Source organism: Lampetra planeri, chromosome 29 (assembly GCF_965212315.1).
Source record: "Lampetra planeri chromosome 29, kcLamPlan1.2.h2, whole genome shotgun sequence".
In the NCBI taxonomy this organism is placed as follows: domain Eukaryota; kingdom Metazoa; phylum Chordata; class Hyperoartia; order Petromyzontiformes; family Petromyzontidae; genus Lampetra; species Lampetra planeri.
The window spans coordinates 915,139-938,139 of record NC_136135.1 but is presented as its reverse complement, the minus strand read 5'-3'; the positions used below and the strand labels follow the sequence as shown (position 1 = coordinate 938,139).

The 23,001-nt window shown below is 52.8% G+C and overlaps 1 protein-coding gene across 1 annotated transcript in view; it reads right to left on the bottom strand.

Annotated features, from left to right (window-relative positions):
• Positions 1–19,404, bottom strand: part of CIC (capicua transcriptional repressor) — a 29,163-nt gene extending 9,759 nt beyond the window's left edge. The window contains exons 1-11 of the mRNA XM_078608048.1: positions 19,239–19,404; positions 15,132–15,410; positions 10,399–10,573; positions 9,702–9,834; positions 8,531–8,713; positions 7,670–7,793; positions 5,021–6,340; positions 3,990–4,480; positions 3,411–3,589; positions 1,738–1,889; positions 926–1,213 (exon numbers count right to left, since the gene is read on the bottom strand). Coding sequence (XP_078464174.1) covers positions 926–1,213; positions 1,738–1,889; positions 3,411–3,589; positions 3,990–4,480; positions 5,021–6,340; positions 7,670–7,793; positions 8,531–8,713; positions 9,702–9,834; positions 10,399–10,573; positions 15,132–15,410; positions 19,239–19,305 — 3,391 coding nt within the window. The 5' untranslated portion in view covers positions 19,306–19,404. The remainder of the gene's footprint in view (positions 1–925; positions 1,214–1,737; positions 1,890–3,410; positions 3,590–3,989; positions 4,481–5,020; positions 6,341–7,669; positions 7,794–8,530; positions 8,714–9,701; positions 9,835–10,398; positions 10,574–15,131; positions 15,411–19,238) is intronic.
• Between the last annotated feature and the right edge of the window lie 3,597 nt (positions 19,405–23,001).

The following is a 23,001-nucleotide window of genomic DNA, read 5'->3' as shown; positions in this document are numbered from 1 at the left end:
GTTTCTGGAGAAGCCCCGAGGGTTAAAATTCAATCTCCTGGCTCCGCCAAATGGGGTTTGGCCAGGAGACGTCATAAAAGCCTGACCCCCCGGGGCCTCCGGCACAAGCTTATTAATTACAGGTTTATGTTTAATTCGTAGTTTAGTGGTGGTTAATTGAAGGTGGAGGGGTTACCAGCCCCTCGCACCCGTCCAGAGCCCCCGTTTAGCCACTGTGGTGGTCACAGACGCCATGAGGGGAGAGGCCAATGGGCATTGGCCCTCCCCCCACAGCACTGCCCACGACAGTGTTGCCCGTCCGGCACCGCGAGGAGGTAGGAGGTTGTTTTGCCGCATACACACACATACACACACATACACACACATACACACACATACATACACACGCATACACACACATACACACACATACACACGCATCAAAGATCCCCCGTATAGCCTTAACAGACTGTAGGGGCAAGTGCTGTTAGCGAGCACATATGAAGGCCGGAACGGTACACGAGGGGGTGGGTGGCCAGCACCACGCCCGACCGCCTTTGTCTCCCTAGCGGTGATGTTTACACACCGCACCAGGTACTCATTTGAGGCTGAGTCGACCTAGGGGAGGCCCAGGACCGGTTCAGATAATCGTCACTGGTGTTAGCCGTGAGCGGGAATCGAACCCGGGTCGCCAGGTTCATAGCGCAGCGCGCTAACCGCTACACTACCGCTCCCCACACGCATACACACACACACATACACACACACACGCATACACACAAATACACACGCATACACACGCATACACACACATACACACACATACACGCACATACACGCACATACACGCACATACACGCACACACACACACACATACACACACATACACACACACACACGCATACACACACATACACACACATACACACGCGCGCACGCGCATACCCGTGCGGTGGCTGGCCGCCTCGGCCAGCATGTCGAGCCCCGTGCCGGGCCGGTCGAACAGGAAGACATCTCCCTCGCATCGGCCTCCTTCTCCCACCCTCTTGGGCGTCCCCGGAGCCCCCTCTGCCCCCCTTTTCGGGGTGCCAGGGCCCCCGTCCGGCACCCTTTTAGGGGTTCCGGGACCCCCCTCGGCGATCCGTTTGGGTGTTCCGGGCTCAGAGCTGCAGCTGGAGCGCTGTCTCTGGCGACGGCGAGGTGACCCGCATTCCTCTCCAGGCCCCTCCAGGTCTGCGGCACACAAAGATCCTCCATTGTAGCCTACATAGACTGCTGGGGCAGGTGCTGTTAAGGCCGTCATGGCACACGAGGGGGGCTGGGTGGTCAAAACAACGCAAGGACGTGAGAAAGCATTGGTCTCAAGTCTCCGAGTTTATATTGCAGTGCAACAACCACTGCTCCACCATTTGAAAAAATGTACTAACTAAATTACAAAAATAAATAATCACTCCAGCAACCAATTCTAACTACTGCACTACCAATTCTCAAAGACAAAGATCCCCTGTATATCCTTAAAATACTTTTGGGCCAAGTGCTGTTAACGAGCACCTTTGAAGGCTGGCACAGCACACGAGGGGGTGGGTGGCCACTGTTATTGGACCGGTTCAAATATTCGCCACCATTCGTGAGCGGTAATCAAATTCAGGTCACTGTGTTTTTAGCGCAGTCCACCAACCACTGCGCCACCGCCCTCCCACACCGCTGCCCACCGTACACACGCACGCACATGTGCGCAGTCCTTGACGCGCGCATACCTGTGGAGTTGCGGCGCTTGCGGCGGTAGCTGGAGAGGATGGCGCGTGGCGACGTGGTGAGCGCGTGCAGCGTGGGCGACGGCAGGGCCTCGTCCGGGCGGAACTCTGGTAACTCCGCGAAGCGACCCTCAAAGTCGACCTCCGACAGGACCCTGAATGGAAACGGAGAACGCAGCCACCGCAACGCGGGCATGTAGCCGGCACATAGCACGCGGCAATTCTATTTATTTGCTTGCATTTTAAATAATCGCTTGGAATACAACGTCTCATTTGTGGGGATGTCCAGGGTGTCGATTGAAAGGTACATTGGACCAGGGTTGCCACCTCTGAGATCGGGACACATCATGGAAATGAAACGAATCGCTCACAATTCTAGAAGCAGGCAGAACAGCATGTAAATGCGTTCTCTTTTGTGGTTTGTTATTATGATTACGCAACTGACAAAAAACGGTGCTTGTAATGTTTCGGGAAGATTTACGAGATTTCCCAGAACAGCGGCTACCTCAAACAGGAAGCATTGCCCTGGAAAGACCAGGACAAGTGGGAACCCTGGATGCGATGCATTCTCTGCAGCACATTGCGGTGAAGCCTGTGTAGGGGTCTTACGGAGGAGATATGTGTAGAGGTGATATGTATGGGATCGTATGAGAAACTAGCACAGTGAGCGGGGCTTCGTGAGCACACGGGAGGGTGCTCGCAACGACGTCCGCACAGGGCCCACCCCAGCGGAGAGGGGTTCAAGATAAAAGGGGATGAGCCGGAGGGCTCAGGGCAGAATGTGTGGGTAACTCTTGAAGATTGAAGACTGCCTAGTGAGAGCCCTGGTCTCCCCTGAGACGCCGCCCTTGTAAGGGCCGCGCAGGACCGAGCCAGTGGCGGGGCCCCGTGAATCAGAGCTAGGACTCTGGGACTCCGGGTGCCGTAGCCCGACTCACCAGTGTCGGGCCAGACAGCCTCCCCTAGCCCAGAGATTGGAGGATTAAGAGGCAGGTCAGGGTAGATAGCCGTGTGTTCCCAGCTATCCGGGTGAGGGGGCCGTTACCCCCTCCAGTATTAAGTATCCCCTGTGCATTGTAAATAAACGTCAGTGTGCCTCAACCCCGGGTGTCGATCTGTATTCGACGGTACTACACCTGCAAGGAACACGGCAGCAGAAGGTGCCGTAGAGTAGAGCATGGGTGGGAAGCCCTGCTGGGGTGCTCAATTAGACTTTCAGATAACCACTGGCGGGCAACCACACATCACACACCGTAGGGTTCTCTAATTACAGAGTAGAGGCTGGATATAAGCATGCCCCTTGGGAGCAAACCACCTGCGCTTTTATCCGAAGTTGCGTGTTCGTATCCAAACTTGCCCATCAACCTTCCTCCGCACCAGTGTGAGGTGCAATTACATATCTAGCTTTTGATGTAACCGGAAGAAAATTAGGGGTAATCTTTACAGGTGACCCGAGCATGCTGAAATTATAAACACACGGCGTCATTGCCAAGTCAAAACGTATTCCCCCCCATCGAGTACCCGATTAGTGCGGCTACGATGCTCGCAGTAGGAGGGACGATAATCATTCGAGGGCCGTTCATAAACCTTTCCCCTTTAGAGGTAAACACGCGTTTGATGCTGGCGGGCGCGTGACCCGGCGCGGACGCCGGGAGTGAGCAGAGCGCGACGCTTACTGGTCCACCGAGTCAAAGGCTCGCTTCAATGGGGGCGGCTTGACCTTCACTCTTTTTGAGGGGCTCTCTTTTTTCTCCGGGGGAGTGTCCGCAGCGCTGCCCGCCGTTCGCGCCGTCTCGCTCGCCGGCCGGGGGCTCTGCGAGGCGGCTTTGAAGCCTGCTGACGCTGCCTGCTCCGCCTGGGGGGCGCAGGAAATCACACGCTCACACACACGCGCGCACACACACACACGTGCACACGTACAAACCCGCACACACACAGGCATACGCAGAGGTGGTTACCTATGTACCCCTATTTCCACTGTACAACCGTACTACACTAAAGATGCCACACGCAACGAACGAGTCGAGTAGCAACGCATGGCGACGACGATTAACCGCGCCCCCTGATCCTGCCACATCAGATGTGTTGTGTCGCCGTCAAATTCGGTAAAAAAACGTGAATACGAGACGGTGGTCCTTAATAAAGTCACGAAGCAGTCCTTAAATAGACGTATGCCGCTCTGGAGCCGCGGGATGCCGATCCCTGGACGAGTACACGGACGCATGAGTACACGCACAGAGCCAGCAAGTCCTTGCCTGCTGCAGCTCTCCTCCTCCTGCCCCCACCCCCCCGTCCTGCGTCTCGCCGCTCTCCTCCTGCCCGGTGGCCTCCTGCCTGGGCTCGGCGCCGCCGTCCGCGGGAACGAGCTGGGCCGCGCCGTCAGCCGCGGCGGCCTGCGCCGGATTGACACACGACTGCGCCCCCTCTTGGCTTCTAGCAGAAGACGTTGCCGACGACGAAGAGCTCTGGGATAACTCCTGCCCGGTTTTCGCTTCGGGAGATGGGAGTGCCGACGTAGCGGCGGCGGCGGAGAGCGAGTCGGTCGGATTTGGAGCGAGCGGCGGATGGACCGGGTCACCGTCCGCAACTTGCGGAGACGCGGCGCTTGGAGAGCGCGGGTCGCACGACGTGGCTGCCGGGACTTCGGGGGGCCACACGGGGACGGTGGCGAGGGACGTGCGCACGCGGGTGCCGCGCCGGGGCGGCGGACACAGCACCAAGCCGGTGCCGCTAGGGTGGATGGCACCTGCAGGCAGACACAGATTCAGGCACCCAGAGAAGCGCCAACAATGCAGTGCCTGCAGATCGAACAGCGGCCGGGCTTCCCTACTGCTGGCTCTGGACCCGGTCGAGGAGGCCTTTCACTGTGGTCCACAGGCGGTGATCAGATAGACATGGGGGCGCAACAAACAACCACCATTGGTCACAGGTGAGGTTGTCACCTTTTATCTAGTGGAGAAATATCGTTCACTGCGTGACGTGTGCAGCAGAGTAGCGGCACAACTTACATTAAATCAGCATGCATGCTCACAAGACCGGAACTATAGGTTAAGCTGCATGCACTGCAGCTCACACATGGCCAGTGTTCACCAGACAGGTCACCGAGCCTTACACGGTCCAACCACCCGCTTGATTCACGGGAGAGTGGGTTCTGAGCGCGAATGTGGAAGTGCGTTTAGTGAAGTCGTGCGAGGGGAAGTTGTGTGGCCGTGCGAGTGGCTGTGTGAGTATGCTGCGGCAATATCTATGTGCTTGGCTGTGTTTTTAGTAGCAACCCATGGCTCACCTGGGCACTTAGACCCAGCACTTGAAACCGAACTGGTAGCTTCTCCAAGCGTTGCACAGGTCCGCAGTGACACACACTGCTCCACGGCTAATGCGCTTTGCGGTAACGACGGCGGCTGGTTCTGCTGCTGATGCTGCTGGTGCTGCTGCGCCTCCGAGCTCCGGAAAGCAGACAGCTGCACGCCCTCCACGTCCCCCGACACCGGCAAAGTGTTCGTCGACAGCGCCTCGCTTGACATCGGCAAGCGACTGTGTGCTCCCTCCTCCACCTGCGAGTTTCCATTTGCAGCTCCTCTGTCTAAAGTCACGGGCAGCGTCGCGCTCGGGGTAGCCTTCACCTGCAACTGGAACAGCTCGGGCCGCGCAAACACAGCGGCCGGAGCGGTGGCGGCGACCTTGTCTTCCTGCTCCGAACCCCCTTCCCTCGTGGCCCTCGTCAAGGAGACGAGAGAGGCCTTCCCGATTCCGTTCCCGTCGGGCGAACTGCGTGTCCGCAAAGCGCCTGGCAGCTGGAGGGCGTCCCTTCTCTCCATGAGCACGCTGGCCCGCTCGGCGGCGGCACTCGCCTCGCTCTGCCCGTCCGTGAGACACGCACCGCCTCTCTCGGCGGGCCCCACGCGCCAACCCTCGTGCCCGTCGCACACCACCCTCGCCCGCTCCAGGACGTTGCTAACGACGGTAGGTCTGTCGAAGGAATACAGCGCCAGCTTGGGCCGCTGGAGGACGTTCACCAGGATGCTCGGCCGCTCGCCCGCACCCACGCCGCTCCCGCCGCCGGCGGGGACACCAGCACCGCCGGGCGCGCCTACGCCGGTCCTGGACAAATCCATTTGCCTGACGAGCGTCAAACAATCTTGCGGGCGAACCCCGCTCAGCATCACGGCGCAGGGGAAGGAGCCCACCGGGGCCTGCCCCGTCCCTTCCGCCGCCGCCGCCGCCACGGCAGCCGCCGCCTGCGCCGCCGCCTGCCCCCTCCCCGGGGTCGGCTCCGAGGGCCCGCAGGGAGGAGGGGCGCCGGCGAGGTGCGCGTCGCCCCACGACACGCGCATGGCCGCGGCGGAGCTCGCGACGTGCAGGCGCGACGGCGCGTCGGCGGGGGAGCGGCCGCCCCCCCTCTCTCGCTCCTGCGCGCCCCCCGCGACGCCGTGCGGGACGGGACCCCCCCCAATCCCCTGATCCGGGGCCTCGCCGGGTCGCCCCCCTTCCTTGTCGCAAGCCGGAGCGGCGTGCGCGTGGTCGCCGCCGTGCTCCGGCCGCTCCGCCGCCTCCCTGTCCGGATGCTCTGCGAGCAGAGCGAGGCCTCCGCTGTCAGCGCAACCATCTGCAGCCGGAAGATGGCGAGCGCTGACTCAGTACGATCGCAATGTAACGTATTGAGATGCGGTCGTATTCAGACGACCTATAAATCTGCATTTCATTGTAAAATAAGCGTGGCGGCTATGAACTACGAGTACAGAATCAGAATATTTATTTATACTGGAGTAGGGTGCCTAACAATGTTACAACAATACAAAAACACGATAGCAGTGCAAAGTATAGGAAAGGTAAACAAATAACTTAAAAATATACAAAAAACTATTATTTTTATCTTTCCAGATAAAGCCCACTGAGGCATTAACTTATTTTTCAGAAGTGACCTGTCGCAATTCAAGATTGTGATTCGATTCCATCATCAATTATTATGCATTCATGTTGGTGAACGTAGCAGCCTCTTGTGGCTGCAGAAGTCAAGTTAACATTTTTACAGCCCTTTACCATTTCGGTGAAGGGGGTTGTTTGACCATACTTCACCATGTTGGTCAGAGCAGGTTTGCTAAAAAGGTTAGACCCAGGACCGATTCAGAGGTCACTCAGCACTGCGTGACATCTGAATCACCCTCAACCAAACTGCGTAAGTGGTCAAAATAATAAAATGCAAGTTAAAAATAGCAGATTTTTTTGGCAAAAGTGTACGAGTAATGTAATCGGTACACACTTTGCACGGCTCGCTGAACAAATAAGCACGTTTAATTCACCTTCAGAATGTCACCGAATACACAACCTGCAGCCAGCTGCTCTTGCCTAACGTCAGATCGGGTTGAGCCGCACTAATGGAAGATGGAAACATGGCCCTTGCTGCAGATCAATGTGAAATGGGCAACAATCGATTTATAAATGTATGTGGGACCCTCTCCCCCACTCTCCTTCCCCCTCCTGGTCACGTGCTCCTTCCTTCTCCCCCACTGTCCCATTCTCCCCCACTCTCATTTCCCCTTCCTCCCACTCTCCTTCTCTCTCCCCTACTCGCCCACTCTCCCCTTCCCTCTCCACCACCCTCCTCTCTCCCTTGCTCTCACATTCTCATTCCCTCTCCAACACTCTCCTCCATTCCCATTTTCCCCCACTCTCTCCCACCTCCATCTTCCCCCCCTCCCACTCTACTTCCCTCTTCTCCATTCTCCGCCCCACACCAACCCCGCCTCCCATATCGTTTCCTCTCCACCCACAGGAGGCATCGCATCCACAATATTAAATCACCTAGTTGAGTATCCAGCAAGAGGGCCATGAGAAATCTGTGGGGTGTCTCTCTCTAGATGGATCACTCTGCGCTATCCCACACCGGCCTTGCCTCTCCTCCCTCCCTCTCTCTCCACGCGCGAGCTGCACTAACCCGAGGCTGCCATTGAGGAGGTCGCGGCCATCGCGAGAGTCTTGGGGTCAGACCCCGACGACTTCTTCCGCTCCTTGCTGCACCACTTCCAGTCGGGGTGCGCCTTGAAGTGCGCCTCCTTCACCTGGGGAGGAGGGTGGGGTTGGCAGAAGCGGCGCTCACGGCGCGTGCCCACACGCGACACCTCGGCGCGTCGAGTGAAATGCCCGGCCAATCCGACGACGCCATCTCGAGTGAGACGGCACACACGTCGGCAATCGTTGCCCTGCCCCCCTCCCGACTGGCAGACTGACGTCCGCTGGTAAATGTAAGTCCCGAGTAACACAAGAACAGCTGCCAATGGGGGTTCCCTCGGCTGGAACGCAGCAGCGGCAATCGTCGCCCCCGAGTGGCAGACAGATGCCCGCTTCGCAAGCCAGGCGTTGAGTCAACTTGTGCAGCACAGGGATGGCTGCCGCCCTCCGAATGCGTCGAGATAAAGGTGGCCACTGAATTCGAATCGTGAACCTTGGCAACAAGGGGGGACATGCGCCACTGTTAGGCCATGAGCCCAGCGGCTGCTTGATACTGCAGGTGTCGTAACCAAACACCCACATCGACTGCTTCACAGCGGGATGTTAAAGATTGCAAAGAAGGTCAACGTGTGCCAGCTTCGGGGTCCAAATTTGTAAAAACTTATTCGCTAATTACCCTCTTCGGTAAAATCCCACCGCGACATCGGCCCCCCACTGGTCGCCAACTGTACTCGCGAAGTGATCACAGCACGTTCCTTTCGTGAGAGCCTTGCGCGATCAGGAGGGGGCGCAAGCACCAAACGTACCAAACTATGATGACGACGACAACGATGGTGATGATGCTTACCTGCGAGGCAAGGTCGTGGTACTGCTGCTTCTCGCGCGCCCCCAGGGCGTACCACCACTCGCCCAGGATCTTGCTGACCGTGCGGTTGTCCTGGTTGGGGTGACGCTGGTGCACCAGGCCGCGGTGCCGCTTGCTAAAGATCATGAACGCATTCATGGGCCTCCGCACGTGCTCCTTCTCCCTCTGAGCAGGGCCCGGGTCACAGGGCGAGGGTTTAGCGCAACGAGGAGGAGACACGCATTTACAAAGTGCTTGCCAAAAATGAACCACAATACCTTGCTGATCTCGTCAAGGAGCTTAAACCATCACGCAAACTCCGGTCATCCTTGGAGCGGCTTTTGGCTATCCATCGAATATAGACGGTCGCCGCATCTCGTGCTTTCAAATGCGCTTCTGCGGCAGTTTGGAATGCTTTTCTTTCCTATATTAGGAAGCCACTGGAGCTATGCCCTTTTAAATCTAGATTAGCACAGTTGGCTATGTACGGTGCGAAAGAAGTTCAACAACATACATAATAATAACATACGTATAGACACCAACACCCAGAAATTAGGTTTACCCTTACGCCGCTGGCACGTGCGACTGCTGTGAAAGACGGACCACGGAGCCTAATTTGGCCTCTCGACTCCTGCAGGAGCAGAGCCAAGTAGAGGACCTTGCCAGGGTTGCAAACCGCGCCACATCATCATCATCATCATGTGCCCGATACTGGATAAACGTACGACTGTGGTGGCTGCACCCGAATAGGAGGAGGTTTTACTGGATGTATAGTAAATATTTTAAAAAATCATAAATTCGTCAATTCAAATTGTTTGTTGCGATCATGATACACGCATCGAATCATGCGTTTGACAATCAATTATTCATATTGGACATGTTGTCGCTTCACACACCGTGGTCTGTGGACGCCAGTATTTCCGCAAGGCCGCGGGGGGAAGTGATCCGGCTGAACTGTTGCAGGTATTTATTTTCACAAAACACAGTGCGGCATCAGCAAAAGTGGCTAATCTGTATTTCGGATTGTATGGTTTGTTTGCATGTATGTATGTATGTTGTCTAAAGAGTCAACCTAAGGAAAGGCCCAGGATTGGTTCAAACATTACTCGCCACTGCCATAAGCCGTGGCCTGGAATCTAACCCAGTTCGTCTGGTTCGAGGCAATGCCCTGTACCTTGCGCGAACCCTTGGCCTCCCTTTCTGGGGGGAGCCGGTCCTTGGGCAGAGCTCCCAGCGATTGCGTCCTTCTCTTGACGGCAGCGATGGGGGGTGGGGGAGGCTGAGTGGGGCACGCAGCCGGAAGAAACCTGAGCCGGCGAGAACACACAAGGAGGATGTAGTCTTGCCACGTTTCTCTTTTTTGACACACGATCGCATGTGGGACCTGGTAGTTGGTGGGCAATGGTGGCGGTAAAGGTTCGGTGGGGTTTTGGGGATGGAGGTGGTGCTTGGTTGGGGTGTTGACATGATGGTGGTGGTGGAGATTGGGTGCGGTGTTGGGATGGTGGTGTGGGTAGATGGGGTTGTGGGGATGGGAGGTTGTGATTGGGTGAAATGCCAGGATGGTGGCCGTCTAGTGTCCCATTGTGCTGCTGGATTTTCACGCTGCGATTCTCAGAGGATGTCTGTCCCCCGAGTGTGTGCACGTGGGTTGTTGTCTATCTTTGGCTCTGTCACATCATTCGCTCGTTCTTTTTTCATCTTTTGCTAAGTCTTCCCATGTTTCCATGTCTGTCTCTCCACGTGTTTCCCTGCGTGCGCGTCTCCGTGTGAGTGTCTCTCCATGAGTCTGTCTCCATACGTCTCTGTGTGCGTCCGTCTCCCCATCCACGTGTTTCTGCGCGCATCTCCGCGTGTCCGTGCGTACGTACGCCTCGTCGTGGTCGCTGTCGCTCTCGCTGTTGATCTCGGTCTCGCGCAGGCCGCAGGGCACGTCGCTATAGTAACGCGGCCTGGTGCTCGCGCCCGAGCCCTGGGCGGGACTAGGAGAGGCTGAGGGCTCCTCGTGGGGGTGTGAAATCCTCTCCTGCTTTGGGGTCGTTTCAGCTACAAACCGACAGAGCATTCACAGTCATTGTTACCATCAGAGCTGGCACATTCAGTCAAGTAAAAGGTAACGGTGCAGTCCTGAAATTGCTAGCTCACACCACTACTGGCTCCATAATCTAACAGAGAGGGTAGTTGTCGAAATACATGACAGTTCACAAGCATTGGTTCAAGCAAGCCCGACTCTGCTGATGAGACAATGAATGTGGAACCAAGTTCAGAGTTTTGTTTACGTTGAACCAATGCTCCTGCAACTACATTCTCCCAGAAGGTCGTGTGGCTGACAGGATGTTTAAAAGACACTTTATTTGTTTTTGGAAGGAGGGACAGATTTGTGAAGGAGGCTTATTGGCCGCATTGTTATTTAGCAGGTCAGAGTTCATTATGCCTCAACTATTGCCGATTTGACCTATAAATATAACTTGCTTACCTCGACTGGACATCTGTGAAAAAGAGCCTCATAGCCCATCGGATTCCTCCAGTCTAAACAGTCGTGAATTAAAGCAGTGGGAAAACAAGATCCAGAGGTCATCGTGGCCAAAGCTGTTGATGCCCGCAGCACACCTCGTGAATGCCATCTACCCCCTCTGGCAGATCTTGCAGCTGCCACTGCTGCACAGTAGACACGAAGAGAGCTACAGATTGACGGCCGCTTTCTCGGACTCCCTCGAAAATGGCGGCCGCCCCTACGTCCTGCCTTCCGAAGGCAGGAAACCCCCCAACGAGCCAAGCCCAGCGTGACGTGGGCTTATAGCGCCCATTGACCTCACATCCAGCGGCACAAAAGTGAACATAGGTGAGACTTTCTTTCCCCAAACTATTATTGTGTTATCCGATTAGTTGAATAAACAAACCGATAATTGGTAAAGGAATCGATTACTTTAATAACGTGACGGCACAGCTCTGCTCGTAACTTTCTCAAGGGGATTTCTGGTCTGCTCTGAGCACATGATCCATTACCAGCATGTCCTGGAGGAAAAAGCTCAAGGCTGTAATCAGCAATTACCAGCCTTAATTACCCGGTGTGCTCGTGTGGGTGGGCGGGCGGGCCTGACAACGTACACCTCCCACGGTCCCGCTGGGCTTGCTGTCGCTACAACAACAGCCAGCTATATTTTTAGTTCGGGCAGTTCCATTTTCAAATGAGGTTTAAAAGAGGGGCACAGATCTATCAACAGCGCAGGAACAAAGTGCACTACAGCTCGGAGTGTGATGCTTCACTCCATTGCAAGCGAGTCTACGAACTGTGACAATTCAATCTACTGCTGGATGAAGGCCTCTCCCCCACCCCCCACCAAGCCATCGCCATCCCTTAATGGTCCTGTGATGTAACAATTATCAGAATATCAGAATCAGAAGATGTATTCATACTGAGGAATCTGATGAGCTATTAAGCTATTTTTCACCTGCACAAGAGCGGATTTTATCGCTCCATCCCAATCCTCAGTGGACGACTGCTGGGACGCATTCCGTCCCTTTGCTGTCACTCCATCATTTTTCTTAACCATCGGCCATACGAGTCAACAAATCGATGCAGCACTCAGCCCCGAAGCGCAAACCTTGCAGTGTAAACGATGACTATGGAATACGCACTCTCATGAAGGCCACTTCCCATTCAGCCTCCGACCAAATCACCGCAATGCGCCCGGTCTCATCAGACCTCGGAACTACGTGGTGGGATAGTGGTGAGAAGTGCAGCAAAATACATGATGTACTGTACTCCTATACCCCCCCACGTATCTCACCTACACCAATTCGCACTGACCATCATGGTGAAGTCCGGTCAAATAAGACCCCACGACCCGCACTACGGTGGGAGAGGGCCTCATCCAGCAGTGAACTGACAGAACGGCTCTACGACGCGTACAACTCCCATTCTATACCCGACACCAGCACGACAGGGAAAGCTTCCGCAAGGAGCAACTGGAAGCTTTTCAGGGCTTGACTTTATAACGTCATGTTCAATCAGAGGAGAGCTGGTGTTAGCACCGACTGCCCGATAATGCTATGCATGAGCATGGAACATTCTCAAATAAATTTCCACCGTCCATGTTTTCATTTCCGTTTTCTTCTCGCCCTCCACCCCCGCCAATGTTATCCCGATTGCGCAATAGGCGTCGCGTCGTCATGAGATGAAGACTCCAACCGGATCTCTCAGAGAAGTGCGACGCTTCGTGTCGTAGAACGAACGACGGCTACTGATATCTTTAATGATACTGGAGGAATCCAATGAGCTATAAACGCTCTTTTTCACAGATCCGTTTAAGTGACCCTCTGGTCCACACACAGTCAGGGGGGCAGCACTTCCCCACCCCCCCTCTGATGTATGAATTCGGAGTTGGAATTTATTCAAGATTAAGTGCAAAAACAAATATTGTGGTGATTTTTGTGCAGTCATAGGTGACCGGGCTGAGACCATCAAGTCCAAGAAGAAACAAGTGGAGAGCTACGCAGACACAAAAGACAAAGAACCCCTGTATAGCCTTTAACAGAATTTTGGAGCAAGTGCTATTTAGCGAGCACCTATGAAGGGTAGGTGGCCAGCACCATGCCCGACCGCCTTTGTCTCCCCAGTGGTGATGTTTACACACCGCACCAGGTACTCATTTGAGGCCGAGTCGACGCAGGGGAAGCCCAGGATCGGATCAGATATCCGTCACTGGACTCAGCCGTGAGCCGGAATGAAACTCGGGTGGCCGGGTTCGTAACGCTAATCGCTACACTGCCGCTGCCCCACAAAGTGCAACCAGGAGGGCCCACACAGTGGTCGTGTTTATTAATCTACGAGCAAAGTGTGGGGTGTGGGAGCTGGGCGGCATTGAGACACATGGCGGTGATGATGGGTGGCCTATGACACCCCCCGCCATTAGCCCCCTCCCCCCCCAGTAAACAATGAGCTCATCCTGAGTGCTTGGCAGCCACAGACCCTAGAGCATTGTCTCACTGTGCTGAGATGCATTAGGGCTGGCAGCAAGGTATCTTGTCGATTAGTATTATTTTTTTATTATACAGGGTGGCTCAAAAGTCAGGGCACATAGGGCGATTTCATTTATTTTTACACTGGCATTAAAACTTTTAAATTATTAATTCGTTAAGTTAATATTGTGTCTATCATTATTAATATGTAATTGTCTTCTTCCTGTGGGGTCACCTCAAATACGTTGTTTACAAAATTCGGCCATGAACCCGGAGTGGACCGATGCATGACATAATTTAGGAATGTTCAAGAATTCCACCCGTAACGTTTAAAAAAATATATCCTCAATTAATTTCAAAAAAGAATTCATGCATGCATTAATATTAATGGCAGTCAGTTTGAACATTTGTTAAAATAAATGAAATAACCCTATGTGATTTGTTAAAACAAGGATAACCCCATGTGTCCCCTTTGTAAATCCACTGCTAGACGAGGCCCTCCCCACATAGTGCCGGTCACTGGGGTTGTTTGACCATACTTCACCGTGCTGGTCAGTGCGGGTTGGTGAAGGGAGGGAAAATGTCACAGGAGCAGTTCAGATGACGCTCGCCGCTGGAGTTCGTAAACCGTGGCCAGGAATCGAACTCGGGTCACTGGGTTCAAAGCGTCGAGCGATAACCACAGGGGCCACCACTTAACCCCACCTCGTTAATTAACCAGCGAATTCCGAATTCATATCTGGAAGACGAGGGATTAAATGGCGGGGATGTGACAAAGCATCGATTGTGCGTGCTGGCGTCAGAGTCCAAATTTGCCAACATTTTAATATTACCCGCAAGTTACTTAATGTGGTAAAAAGGACATAAGCAACATCTCCCCCGAGTGGAAGACCATAACCACCTGCGAAATACTGCCTTTGTGCTTGAAGAATGGCGATAAGAAAAGGGTGAATACCAAATGTACTCATAATATATGCAGCATTGTCCTCAAATTGCTATCGATCCTAACTTTCTCCACGCTCTGCAGAAAAGGCAAAGCTTCCCAGCGTCCACTTCTGAGGACACCAGGTCCTGCACCAGAGCTCCCCGAGGTGTTTTTGGGTTGTACCGCGAACCAATCAGCCAAGGACCAGCAACACCAGGAACAGCAGCAGCATCAGGCAACATTACATATAATCTAGCATTGGCAGTGGTGCATAAGCAAAAATAACGAGAGTAAAAAACCTCTCTGGTCTCTATATTTACGTCCTATGAAGAAACATCACATCTTATGTACCCTTCATTTTACGGCCACGGTGATATTGACGAATGTTTTCAGTTTTTTATATACTCAGGGGAGACACCGGAGCTGCTCAACACATGGTTGGTTTAGTTCTCATTTCTCCCTTCTTCATCGTTATACTTGTTTTTTATAGTGTTGCTTTTGTAATTTTGCTGATCCTCGGTCAGTCACTCTTGCAAATTAGACTGATCCTGTTCTCTTGAGTTTGCGCACGGTTTAAACAAAGTAAACTTGCAACCTGAAGCAAGAGCAGCGATAAAAATTGGTTGTCATGCCAAGCCGTACCCTGCACGATCCGAAAACTCGTCCGAGGAGCAGAACAACCGCAAAAACCCCCACGCAGGAGCACAAGCCACTCACCCTCGGGTTGCAGAGAAGAGGAGGGAGGGCTCCCATCTCCGTCGACATCAGCAGCCAGCGAGCCATGGTCTTGTCCGCCGACGTGGTGCCTTTGCAAGAGGCCATGCTCCGACTGGCCGACCGACTGGTATCTGGGTAGCAAGCCATGCTCCGGTTGGTTGAGGGATTGGTGCGTTCGCACAGGCAGCAAGGACAGCTCTGGCTGGCTGGGGGCCAGGAAGGGCACGAGAGAGTGCCACGGGAACACTGGCACGGCGTGGGGCTCCACGCTGCTCCACACTATGGGGAGGATAAAGACACGCAGAGAGAGAAGAAGAGGGTGGGAGGTCAGGTGCATATCAGCAAACTAACCAGCTGCAGAAACATCATCAGCAAATGAATCATCGGCATAATCACCATCGCAGATTCATCAGCAGACAAGCTTTCAAATTCGTAAACACACTTGCATTAACACATAAACACACCACATACTCCTAAAAACATAAACTTCAAAAACAAACATCACAAGCGTGTAGGTTTTTGCGGTTGTGCTGCAAGTGTTTTATAGGTTGTACTGCATTTTGTTCGGCAGGCCGTCCATTGTTTCATGACAAAAACACGTCGGAAAGCTACACAGCACAACCACAAAGACCTACGCAATCACCGTATCCAAAAATATATTTAAATGCCGTCACCTATCAATACGCACAATTCCTTTTTTTTCAACCCTGCACTGACTGCCGAGAATTTTCGGAACGTGTAACTATGTCCCCTGTGGGTTTGCAGGGGGAACACACTTGAGGGAGAGAATAAAAACAAGGACCCATCAAACTGTGCTGTGTTTAAAGGGCCAATGAAACCCCCGGTGTGGTCTGGGTGGGGAGGGTCATAGGTCACGGAGACTCACTGAAGCCGTTTTAAATCCGACAGCTCGCTGTCACGGCGGTGCTGCCACTTGTTTTTCCTACGGGCGAGCAATGCGGCGGGCGCCGTTTTTAGCCCCCGTTGTCAGAAACGCAGCCTTGTTTTGGTTGCCCTCATTGTGTTTAGCGGCGGGGACGCGAGGCCTCGGACTGAGGGCGGAAACCGGCGGCTGCCTCGCCTTTCCCGTCCCCGCGGTCGCCCGTGGCTCCCCCCTCCTCCTACAGGGGCGGACGTTCCGAGAGGAGAAGGAACCGCGAGAGATCGACTCCCATTAATCCAGATTATGGAGCCTTGAAGGCAGTAAACAAGTAGGCCACAGGGTTACACATGAAGTGCAATGTCTTGTGGGATGGAGGATAGCAACGAAGACTCAACCGGCACCTCCACCTCGTCTTGTCACGATCGAACCTCAACTCTACCTCGTCATGTCACTAATTAATCCCTTTTTTGCTATAATCAACAAATGCTCCCCTCTCCTCCAACCTTTCGTTAATATACAATTGCAGATCCGACCGTCACACATCCGTTCTGACCAATTTACTGCTCACATCCAGTGCAGTATTTGTGCACGATGGTGGAACTGTAATTTTCTATCGAGGTTGACCCATCAGACCCAATTCCCATATCCACCTGTAACCTCAGTCCCCACCAGCAAGCCGGAAACGCGACTTTGTAACGTCACGTGAAACACAAGTAAACACAGAACTCGTCAACGTCAGGACGCAAGCAGCACATACATGACCCACAGCACACAAATCACAGAGCCCCATGTGAGATATATACACACGACAATTATAACGCACAGTGAGCCCACTAAGCCTCGGCCTTGACACAAACGACTCGGCACTCATAAACAGCACAACAATCAGGAGGCTGGCAGCACACACGTCACAGTGCAGGACATCACAACCGACTAACCGGGGACTGAGCTACGGGTGGCGATGTGAAAAGGTCAGATAAGTGAACTTCTATACAAACTAACAGTTTCACAACTGTGGACAAACACTGCACTGGGCGTGGGGTGGTTAAATATGCCAGGGCGGATATACTAATGGTCGGATATGCGACGCTGTTCTGTACACAAATCAACAGGGAAATGAAATGCACAAATCACTCAAAAATAGAGCTCTCACAGCATACAGCGAGAGCAGAACTGCCTCGCTCGACACAGGACAGTGGCAGCAGACACGTGACTTGCAGCAAACCCACAGAGCACGGAAGACAAAGAGCACTGGGGCACATCAGTAGTGCTCATCAGACACAAACATTGCCGGTACCCACACAGATGTAACACCACGCAAAGATGTGTGTGCGCATTGCATGTACAACATCTGTGAGCCTCCTTCTGACTGCCAACACAAAGAAGCTGAGAAAATGTGGTCATCACAACTTGGGATGGCAACATTTCCTCAACTCTCCGAGTTCGTGGTCTAAAACAACATTGAGCTGGTGGTCTGGACAAGGCTGAGGAGTTTTTTGCACAGTACATGCAATGTCTTGCACTTGTCCGCGTTGCTAAACCTATTTATTTTCCCGGCCAGCTCTGATGTTTATGTTGAGACGGGAGCTTTCCTGTCATTCACACATTTGAAAAACCACAACACGTGCAGTACACAACACTCAAACGCTAGCAGTACACGCCTTAAGACGAACAATGCATGGGTCTAGTAGTAACATCAACAGTTCTGTGCATGGCATCACACGAGACTTTACGCCGAACAGTAAACAACAGCACACACGACACCGCACATGACAGGACACCGGTAACACGACGGCACACGTGGCAGGAAAATCAACAGTACAGCTGGCAGTACAATACAATTACCTGAATGTACACCTTAAATTACGACAACAGAGCACACAACAGTACACACGACAGTACATATACAACACACCCCCCTGGTATACCTGATGGTACAATCAACAGGACAGCTGAGAGTACATACGGCAGTGCACGACAGTACACCTTAGAGCATACACGACAGTCCATCTCGGCAGTATACACAACAGTACACTTCAGAACATACCCGACAGTACAGATACACAGTACACTTTAGTATCCATCAAAGCAGCGCTCTTAAAATAGAAGTCAAGTTCCTCTCCACGCCCACCACAAACGTGCAAATCACCACAATTATCAGCAGCAGCAGCACCAACAACAATCAGCACCACTGGCAGTACCCTCAACAGCAATCACCACCACCATTACCACCACCTTCACCACCAAAGAAAAAGATGCCCCGTGTAGTCTTAACATACTGTTGGGGCAAGTGCTGTTAGCGAGCACTTATGAAGGCCGGCAAGGCACACGAGGGGGTGGGTGGCCAGCACCACGCACGACCGCCTTTGTCTCCCTGGTGGCGATGTTTACACACCGCACCAGGTACTCATTTGAGGTTGAGTCGACCTATGGGAGGCCCAGGACCGGTTGAGATAATCGTCACCGGAGATGTCCGTGAGCGGGAATCGAACCCAAGTGGCCTGGTTCGTAGTGCGGCGCACTGACCGCCCCACTGCCGATCTCCACCTTCACCACCAACCATACCACCACAAACAATACCACCACCAACAATACCACCACCACCTTCATCAGCATCACTACCCACAGCATCAACACCATCAGTACCATTACCACCATCAATATCTAAATCAGCATCACTAGCAGCACCATAATGAGTACCCCCAACACCGCTTCCATCAGTCCCACTAACACGAGTACCATCGCCACCACCAACATCATCACCACTACCAACATCACCACCACCAACATCGCCACCACCATCATCACCACCATGGACACCTCGATTACCATCACTGCCAGCAACATCACTAACCACAAACATCCTCATCACCATCACTAGCAGCAACATCATCAACACCACCTCCATCATGAACATCAGCACCACCACTAGCATCACTACCACAGCATCAACAACATCAATACAATCACCACCATCAACATCTCCATGGCCACCACCATCAGTACCACCATCACCGCCCACAGCACCACGCTACGCAGTGAAGTTGTGCTCAAGTAAGCAAGCAATGCAAGCAAAAATGGATGGCGGCGACAGGCGACTTTGCGGGAAGGAGTAAGAGAGGAGGAAGATCAGAGGGCGATCGGAGAGAGAGAGAGGAGAGAGATTCAAGACCGAGAGAGAGAGCACTGGGGGGGGTAGTCCCGGCGGGTGAACGCAGCCGTACCTATCATGTGAATGCCCGGACGCAATGGAGGTGGACCGGGTGGAGATGATGACATTTGTGACAACATCGTGGTGGTGGTGGTGGCGCACCTCCTCCTCCTCCTCCTCGCCTCCTCACCTCCTCTCGGCGTCACACGCGATCGGCCGGCATGACCACCGTGACACCACCACCACCACAATCAACAAAGCCAGGAGGCCTACAGAGGCTTGGTTCTCCCAGCAACAAAACAATATACTTCTCCGCCCTGTCTTCCTCCTGTGTCCACTGCCTGCCTTGTCTATCTCTCTGCCCTGTGCCTGTCTCCCTGCCTGAGAGACAAGAGGCTACTGCTGTTGTGTATATCAAGGTGTCCTCGCGGGGGCCCAGCCGAACAACAGCAACAATAACAAACACACCACGTGTGTCTAGCGCAGCTGCGTGCGACCACAGCTGGAGCGGAGAGATCGGCTTCGACTGCCGCTGCTGCTGCTGCTGAGGAGGTCTTCACTCCTGGAGGAGTGGAAGGGGATGGTGGAGGCGGCCCTGTGAGGCAGGATGAGGAGCCCAGGGTCGAGGCGGTGGTGGTGATGGTGGTGAAGCTCTCCCCCCCCCCCCTGCGGCCAGGCTCGATGCGTCTGTGCGCCCGTGGGCCACCGAGTCTCCCCTTTCCTCTCCTCTTGTCTCTCCCTTTCCTCTCCCTTGTCTCTCCCCTTCCTCTCCTCTCTCTTCGCTCTTCTCCGCTGAGAACTCTCCTGGCCTGGCTCTCCCCCGTCTTACTCTCCCCTTTGCCTCCTTGCTTGCTTGACTTACTCCCCGCCCCGCTCGCCTCTTGCTTGTGTGTGTCTCTCAGAAGCTGCCTTTTGCCTGATGATTGCTGAACTCTCCCTGCCTCTCTTTCCCTGCCTCTCTCTCTCTCTCCCCCTTGCGTCCCCGCCCGCCTGTCGCTCCGCTACTCTCCCCTCGCCACTCTCCCTGAGGCCGCCACTCGCGTCGCTCCCGCACAATGGGCGCCTGGGCCAGGCCGGGAGAGGGGGGGGCGTGAGCTAAGAGTAGGTGGGCGGGGCTAATAGTGAGGAGGCGTGGTTAACAGTGAGGGGCGGGGCTCACTGTGCGGTGGGTTCTATGGTAGAATATTCTTAGGTTTTTTCCTAAGAATAAAATTGTATTTTATTTTACTTTTATTAATTTTAATTTTTTACCTACGTGACTTTACCGAAAAAACCTAAGAATATGAATCCTTGCAGTCACGAAAGCTTCAAATCTAGAATCTATGGTAGAATATTCGTAGGTATTTTCCGGTAAAGTCACGTAGGTAAAAAATTAAAATTAATAAAAGTAAAATAAAAATAAAATAAAAATCACGTTTCAGAGGCAACACAAGCTTCCGTCTTTAGGTGGAACAGTCACAGCACGATAGCTGTATCAAGTGAGAGAAATTCCAAGAAACCCGTATTTTTATATATACTGGTTGAGGGTGGGAGGAGCCAAGGTAGGCCCTGAATATTATTTTTGTGAAGTTCGGTGTGGCTAAAGCACGCTGTTAGGAATGAGCCTTTGTTGTGTAAACTCTGTGCGGATGATGTAAAGGTGCATGTGGAAGGGACTGAGCCTTTTTGTTATGTAGAGATGATGCGGCTGAAATCGCTGCCAGGAAATGAGTCTTTGTTGTGTAGAATGGTTGACTGGGCCTATTGTTATGTAGAGGTGGTGCGGCTGAAATCGCTGCCAGGAATGCTCCAACTATGTGTAGCTAAATCCTTGTTGCATGGTTAATAACGTCTTTGCAATGATTAGTAAGATTGGTAGAAGGCGTGGTCAATATGGACTAGGCGGGGCTACAGTGAAGTGGGCGGTGGAGTGGGCGTGGTCGTTGTTGAGGGGCGGGGTGAATAGGCGTGGTCACGCATCAGAGAGGGTGGGGGGGTCTCAACGCGCGCATGCGCACTGGTGTAGTCGTGTGGCTCGTGGGCCAGACTCGGTCTGAGACTTCATTTGGAAACGTCTCGGAGGCCACGTGACGATGCCTCCCGTCTCCAAACTGCCCGCAAAGTGGCGATGTTTATCCATCACCGCAAATCGTCTCATATGTTTTTGAAAGCTTTAAGTCAAGATTTAATATTTTTCAAGTTTAATACTCAAAAGGCCCCATGATGTAAAGTACAGGCTCCAACTCTTATCCACACCATCTCTCTGGACTATGTGGTGTAAAGAAGGACCATTGCCCCGACACGTCATCTATCAAATTGTTCCTTCTAAGGCTCCTCCTTCCTCCTTGTTTGTCCATCAAAGGTTGATGATGAACATGACACGCTTCGTTGGGATGAGTCTGGGGTACGGTGAGCGCTCAATGCGCTGAAGAGGCTAATCTGAGCCCAGAACAAGTTCAAGTTCATGTATTAGGTATAACCCTGTGAGCCATTCGGCTCTTGAATCAGGTGCAACCGCAACAAACAAAAAAATGAACAATACAACATCTTAAAGTGATTATGTGCAAACAGAAATCCAAGAAAAGAGCAAAATATTGCAGAAAAAGCACCGTACACCAACGCTGTGTGCAAAAATCCCAGTGGGATGCAAGTCAAACAACAACAACAACCACAAGACAACTTAGATTAAGGCCATCAGTCTAACTCTGTACCAGAGGTGTGGACTCGAGTCATGTGACTTGGACTCGAGTCAGACTCGAGTCATGAATTTGATGACTTGCGACTCGACTTGGACTTGCATAACAATGACTTTGTCCCACCTCTGCTCTGTACTACATCAAACAAACATGGCCAAACCAAATTTTTTTTCGAAAATCACCAAAATAAAGCCATAAAAGCAATGAAACAGTGATCATAGGAACTGTGACCGAATTTTCACAATAAACGACGTAAAGAACATGTACCACCAAACTCTGCAGCCATAGCTGGCTGCATGAGTCACTCCACAACAGCAGGAGCATCAGTCGGAGTATCAAGAACACTCGACACTCTCACACTCGACACGATGCCTTGGTAGCAGCCTGCCGGCGGACGGGTCTCTTGATACGGGCCTTGCTATTGTCTCTTCACCACAGCATGTTTGGTCCTGCTGGTTTCAGAGGTGGTAGCGCCATCCCAGATGAGATTTCGCCAGGTCGGACGATCCTGAGCAAGGCTTTCCCATGACTGTTGATCTGTATTCAAGCTTTTCAGGGAAGCCTTTGGGGAGTCTTCGTGCTTGCTTCCCATTCTTCAGCTCTCCAAAGAAGATCTGCTGCGGGAGACAAGTGGTAGGCATTCTGGTCACATGGCCGGCCCATCTGAGCTGTGCTTTCATAAGGTGTGTGGGAATGATCTTCTTGGTTCTTACGGTAAAGTCACGAGGAAGGGAAATAAAAAAATAATAAAAAATAAAACATAATAAAATACAATTCTCACGACGTTTCTTCAGACGCTTCAGACGCTGTCTTTCCGACAGACCTGTTCTTCACCTGAGGACGGCTGCTTGCGCTGTGGCCGAAACGTCGTGAGAATTGTATTCTATAATGTTTTATTTTTATTATTTTATTATTTCCCTTCTACGTGACTTTACCGAAAGAACCAAGAAGATGAATCCCTGCAGTCACGAAAGCTTTAAATTGTGTGGGAATACTCGGCATGTCAGCACGGCTGAGGACTTCAGTGTCTGGCATGTTGTCCTGCCACTTCATCCGTGGGAGCTTCCTCAAATATTTTAGGGGGAAGTGATTTGAGTTTCCTGGCATGGTGTTGGTATACTGTCCAGGTTGTGCAGCCATAAGTTAGAGTTGGTCGTATGA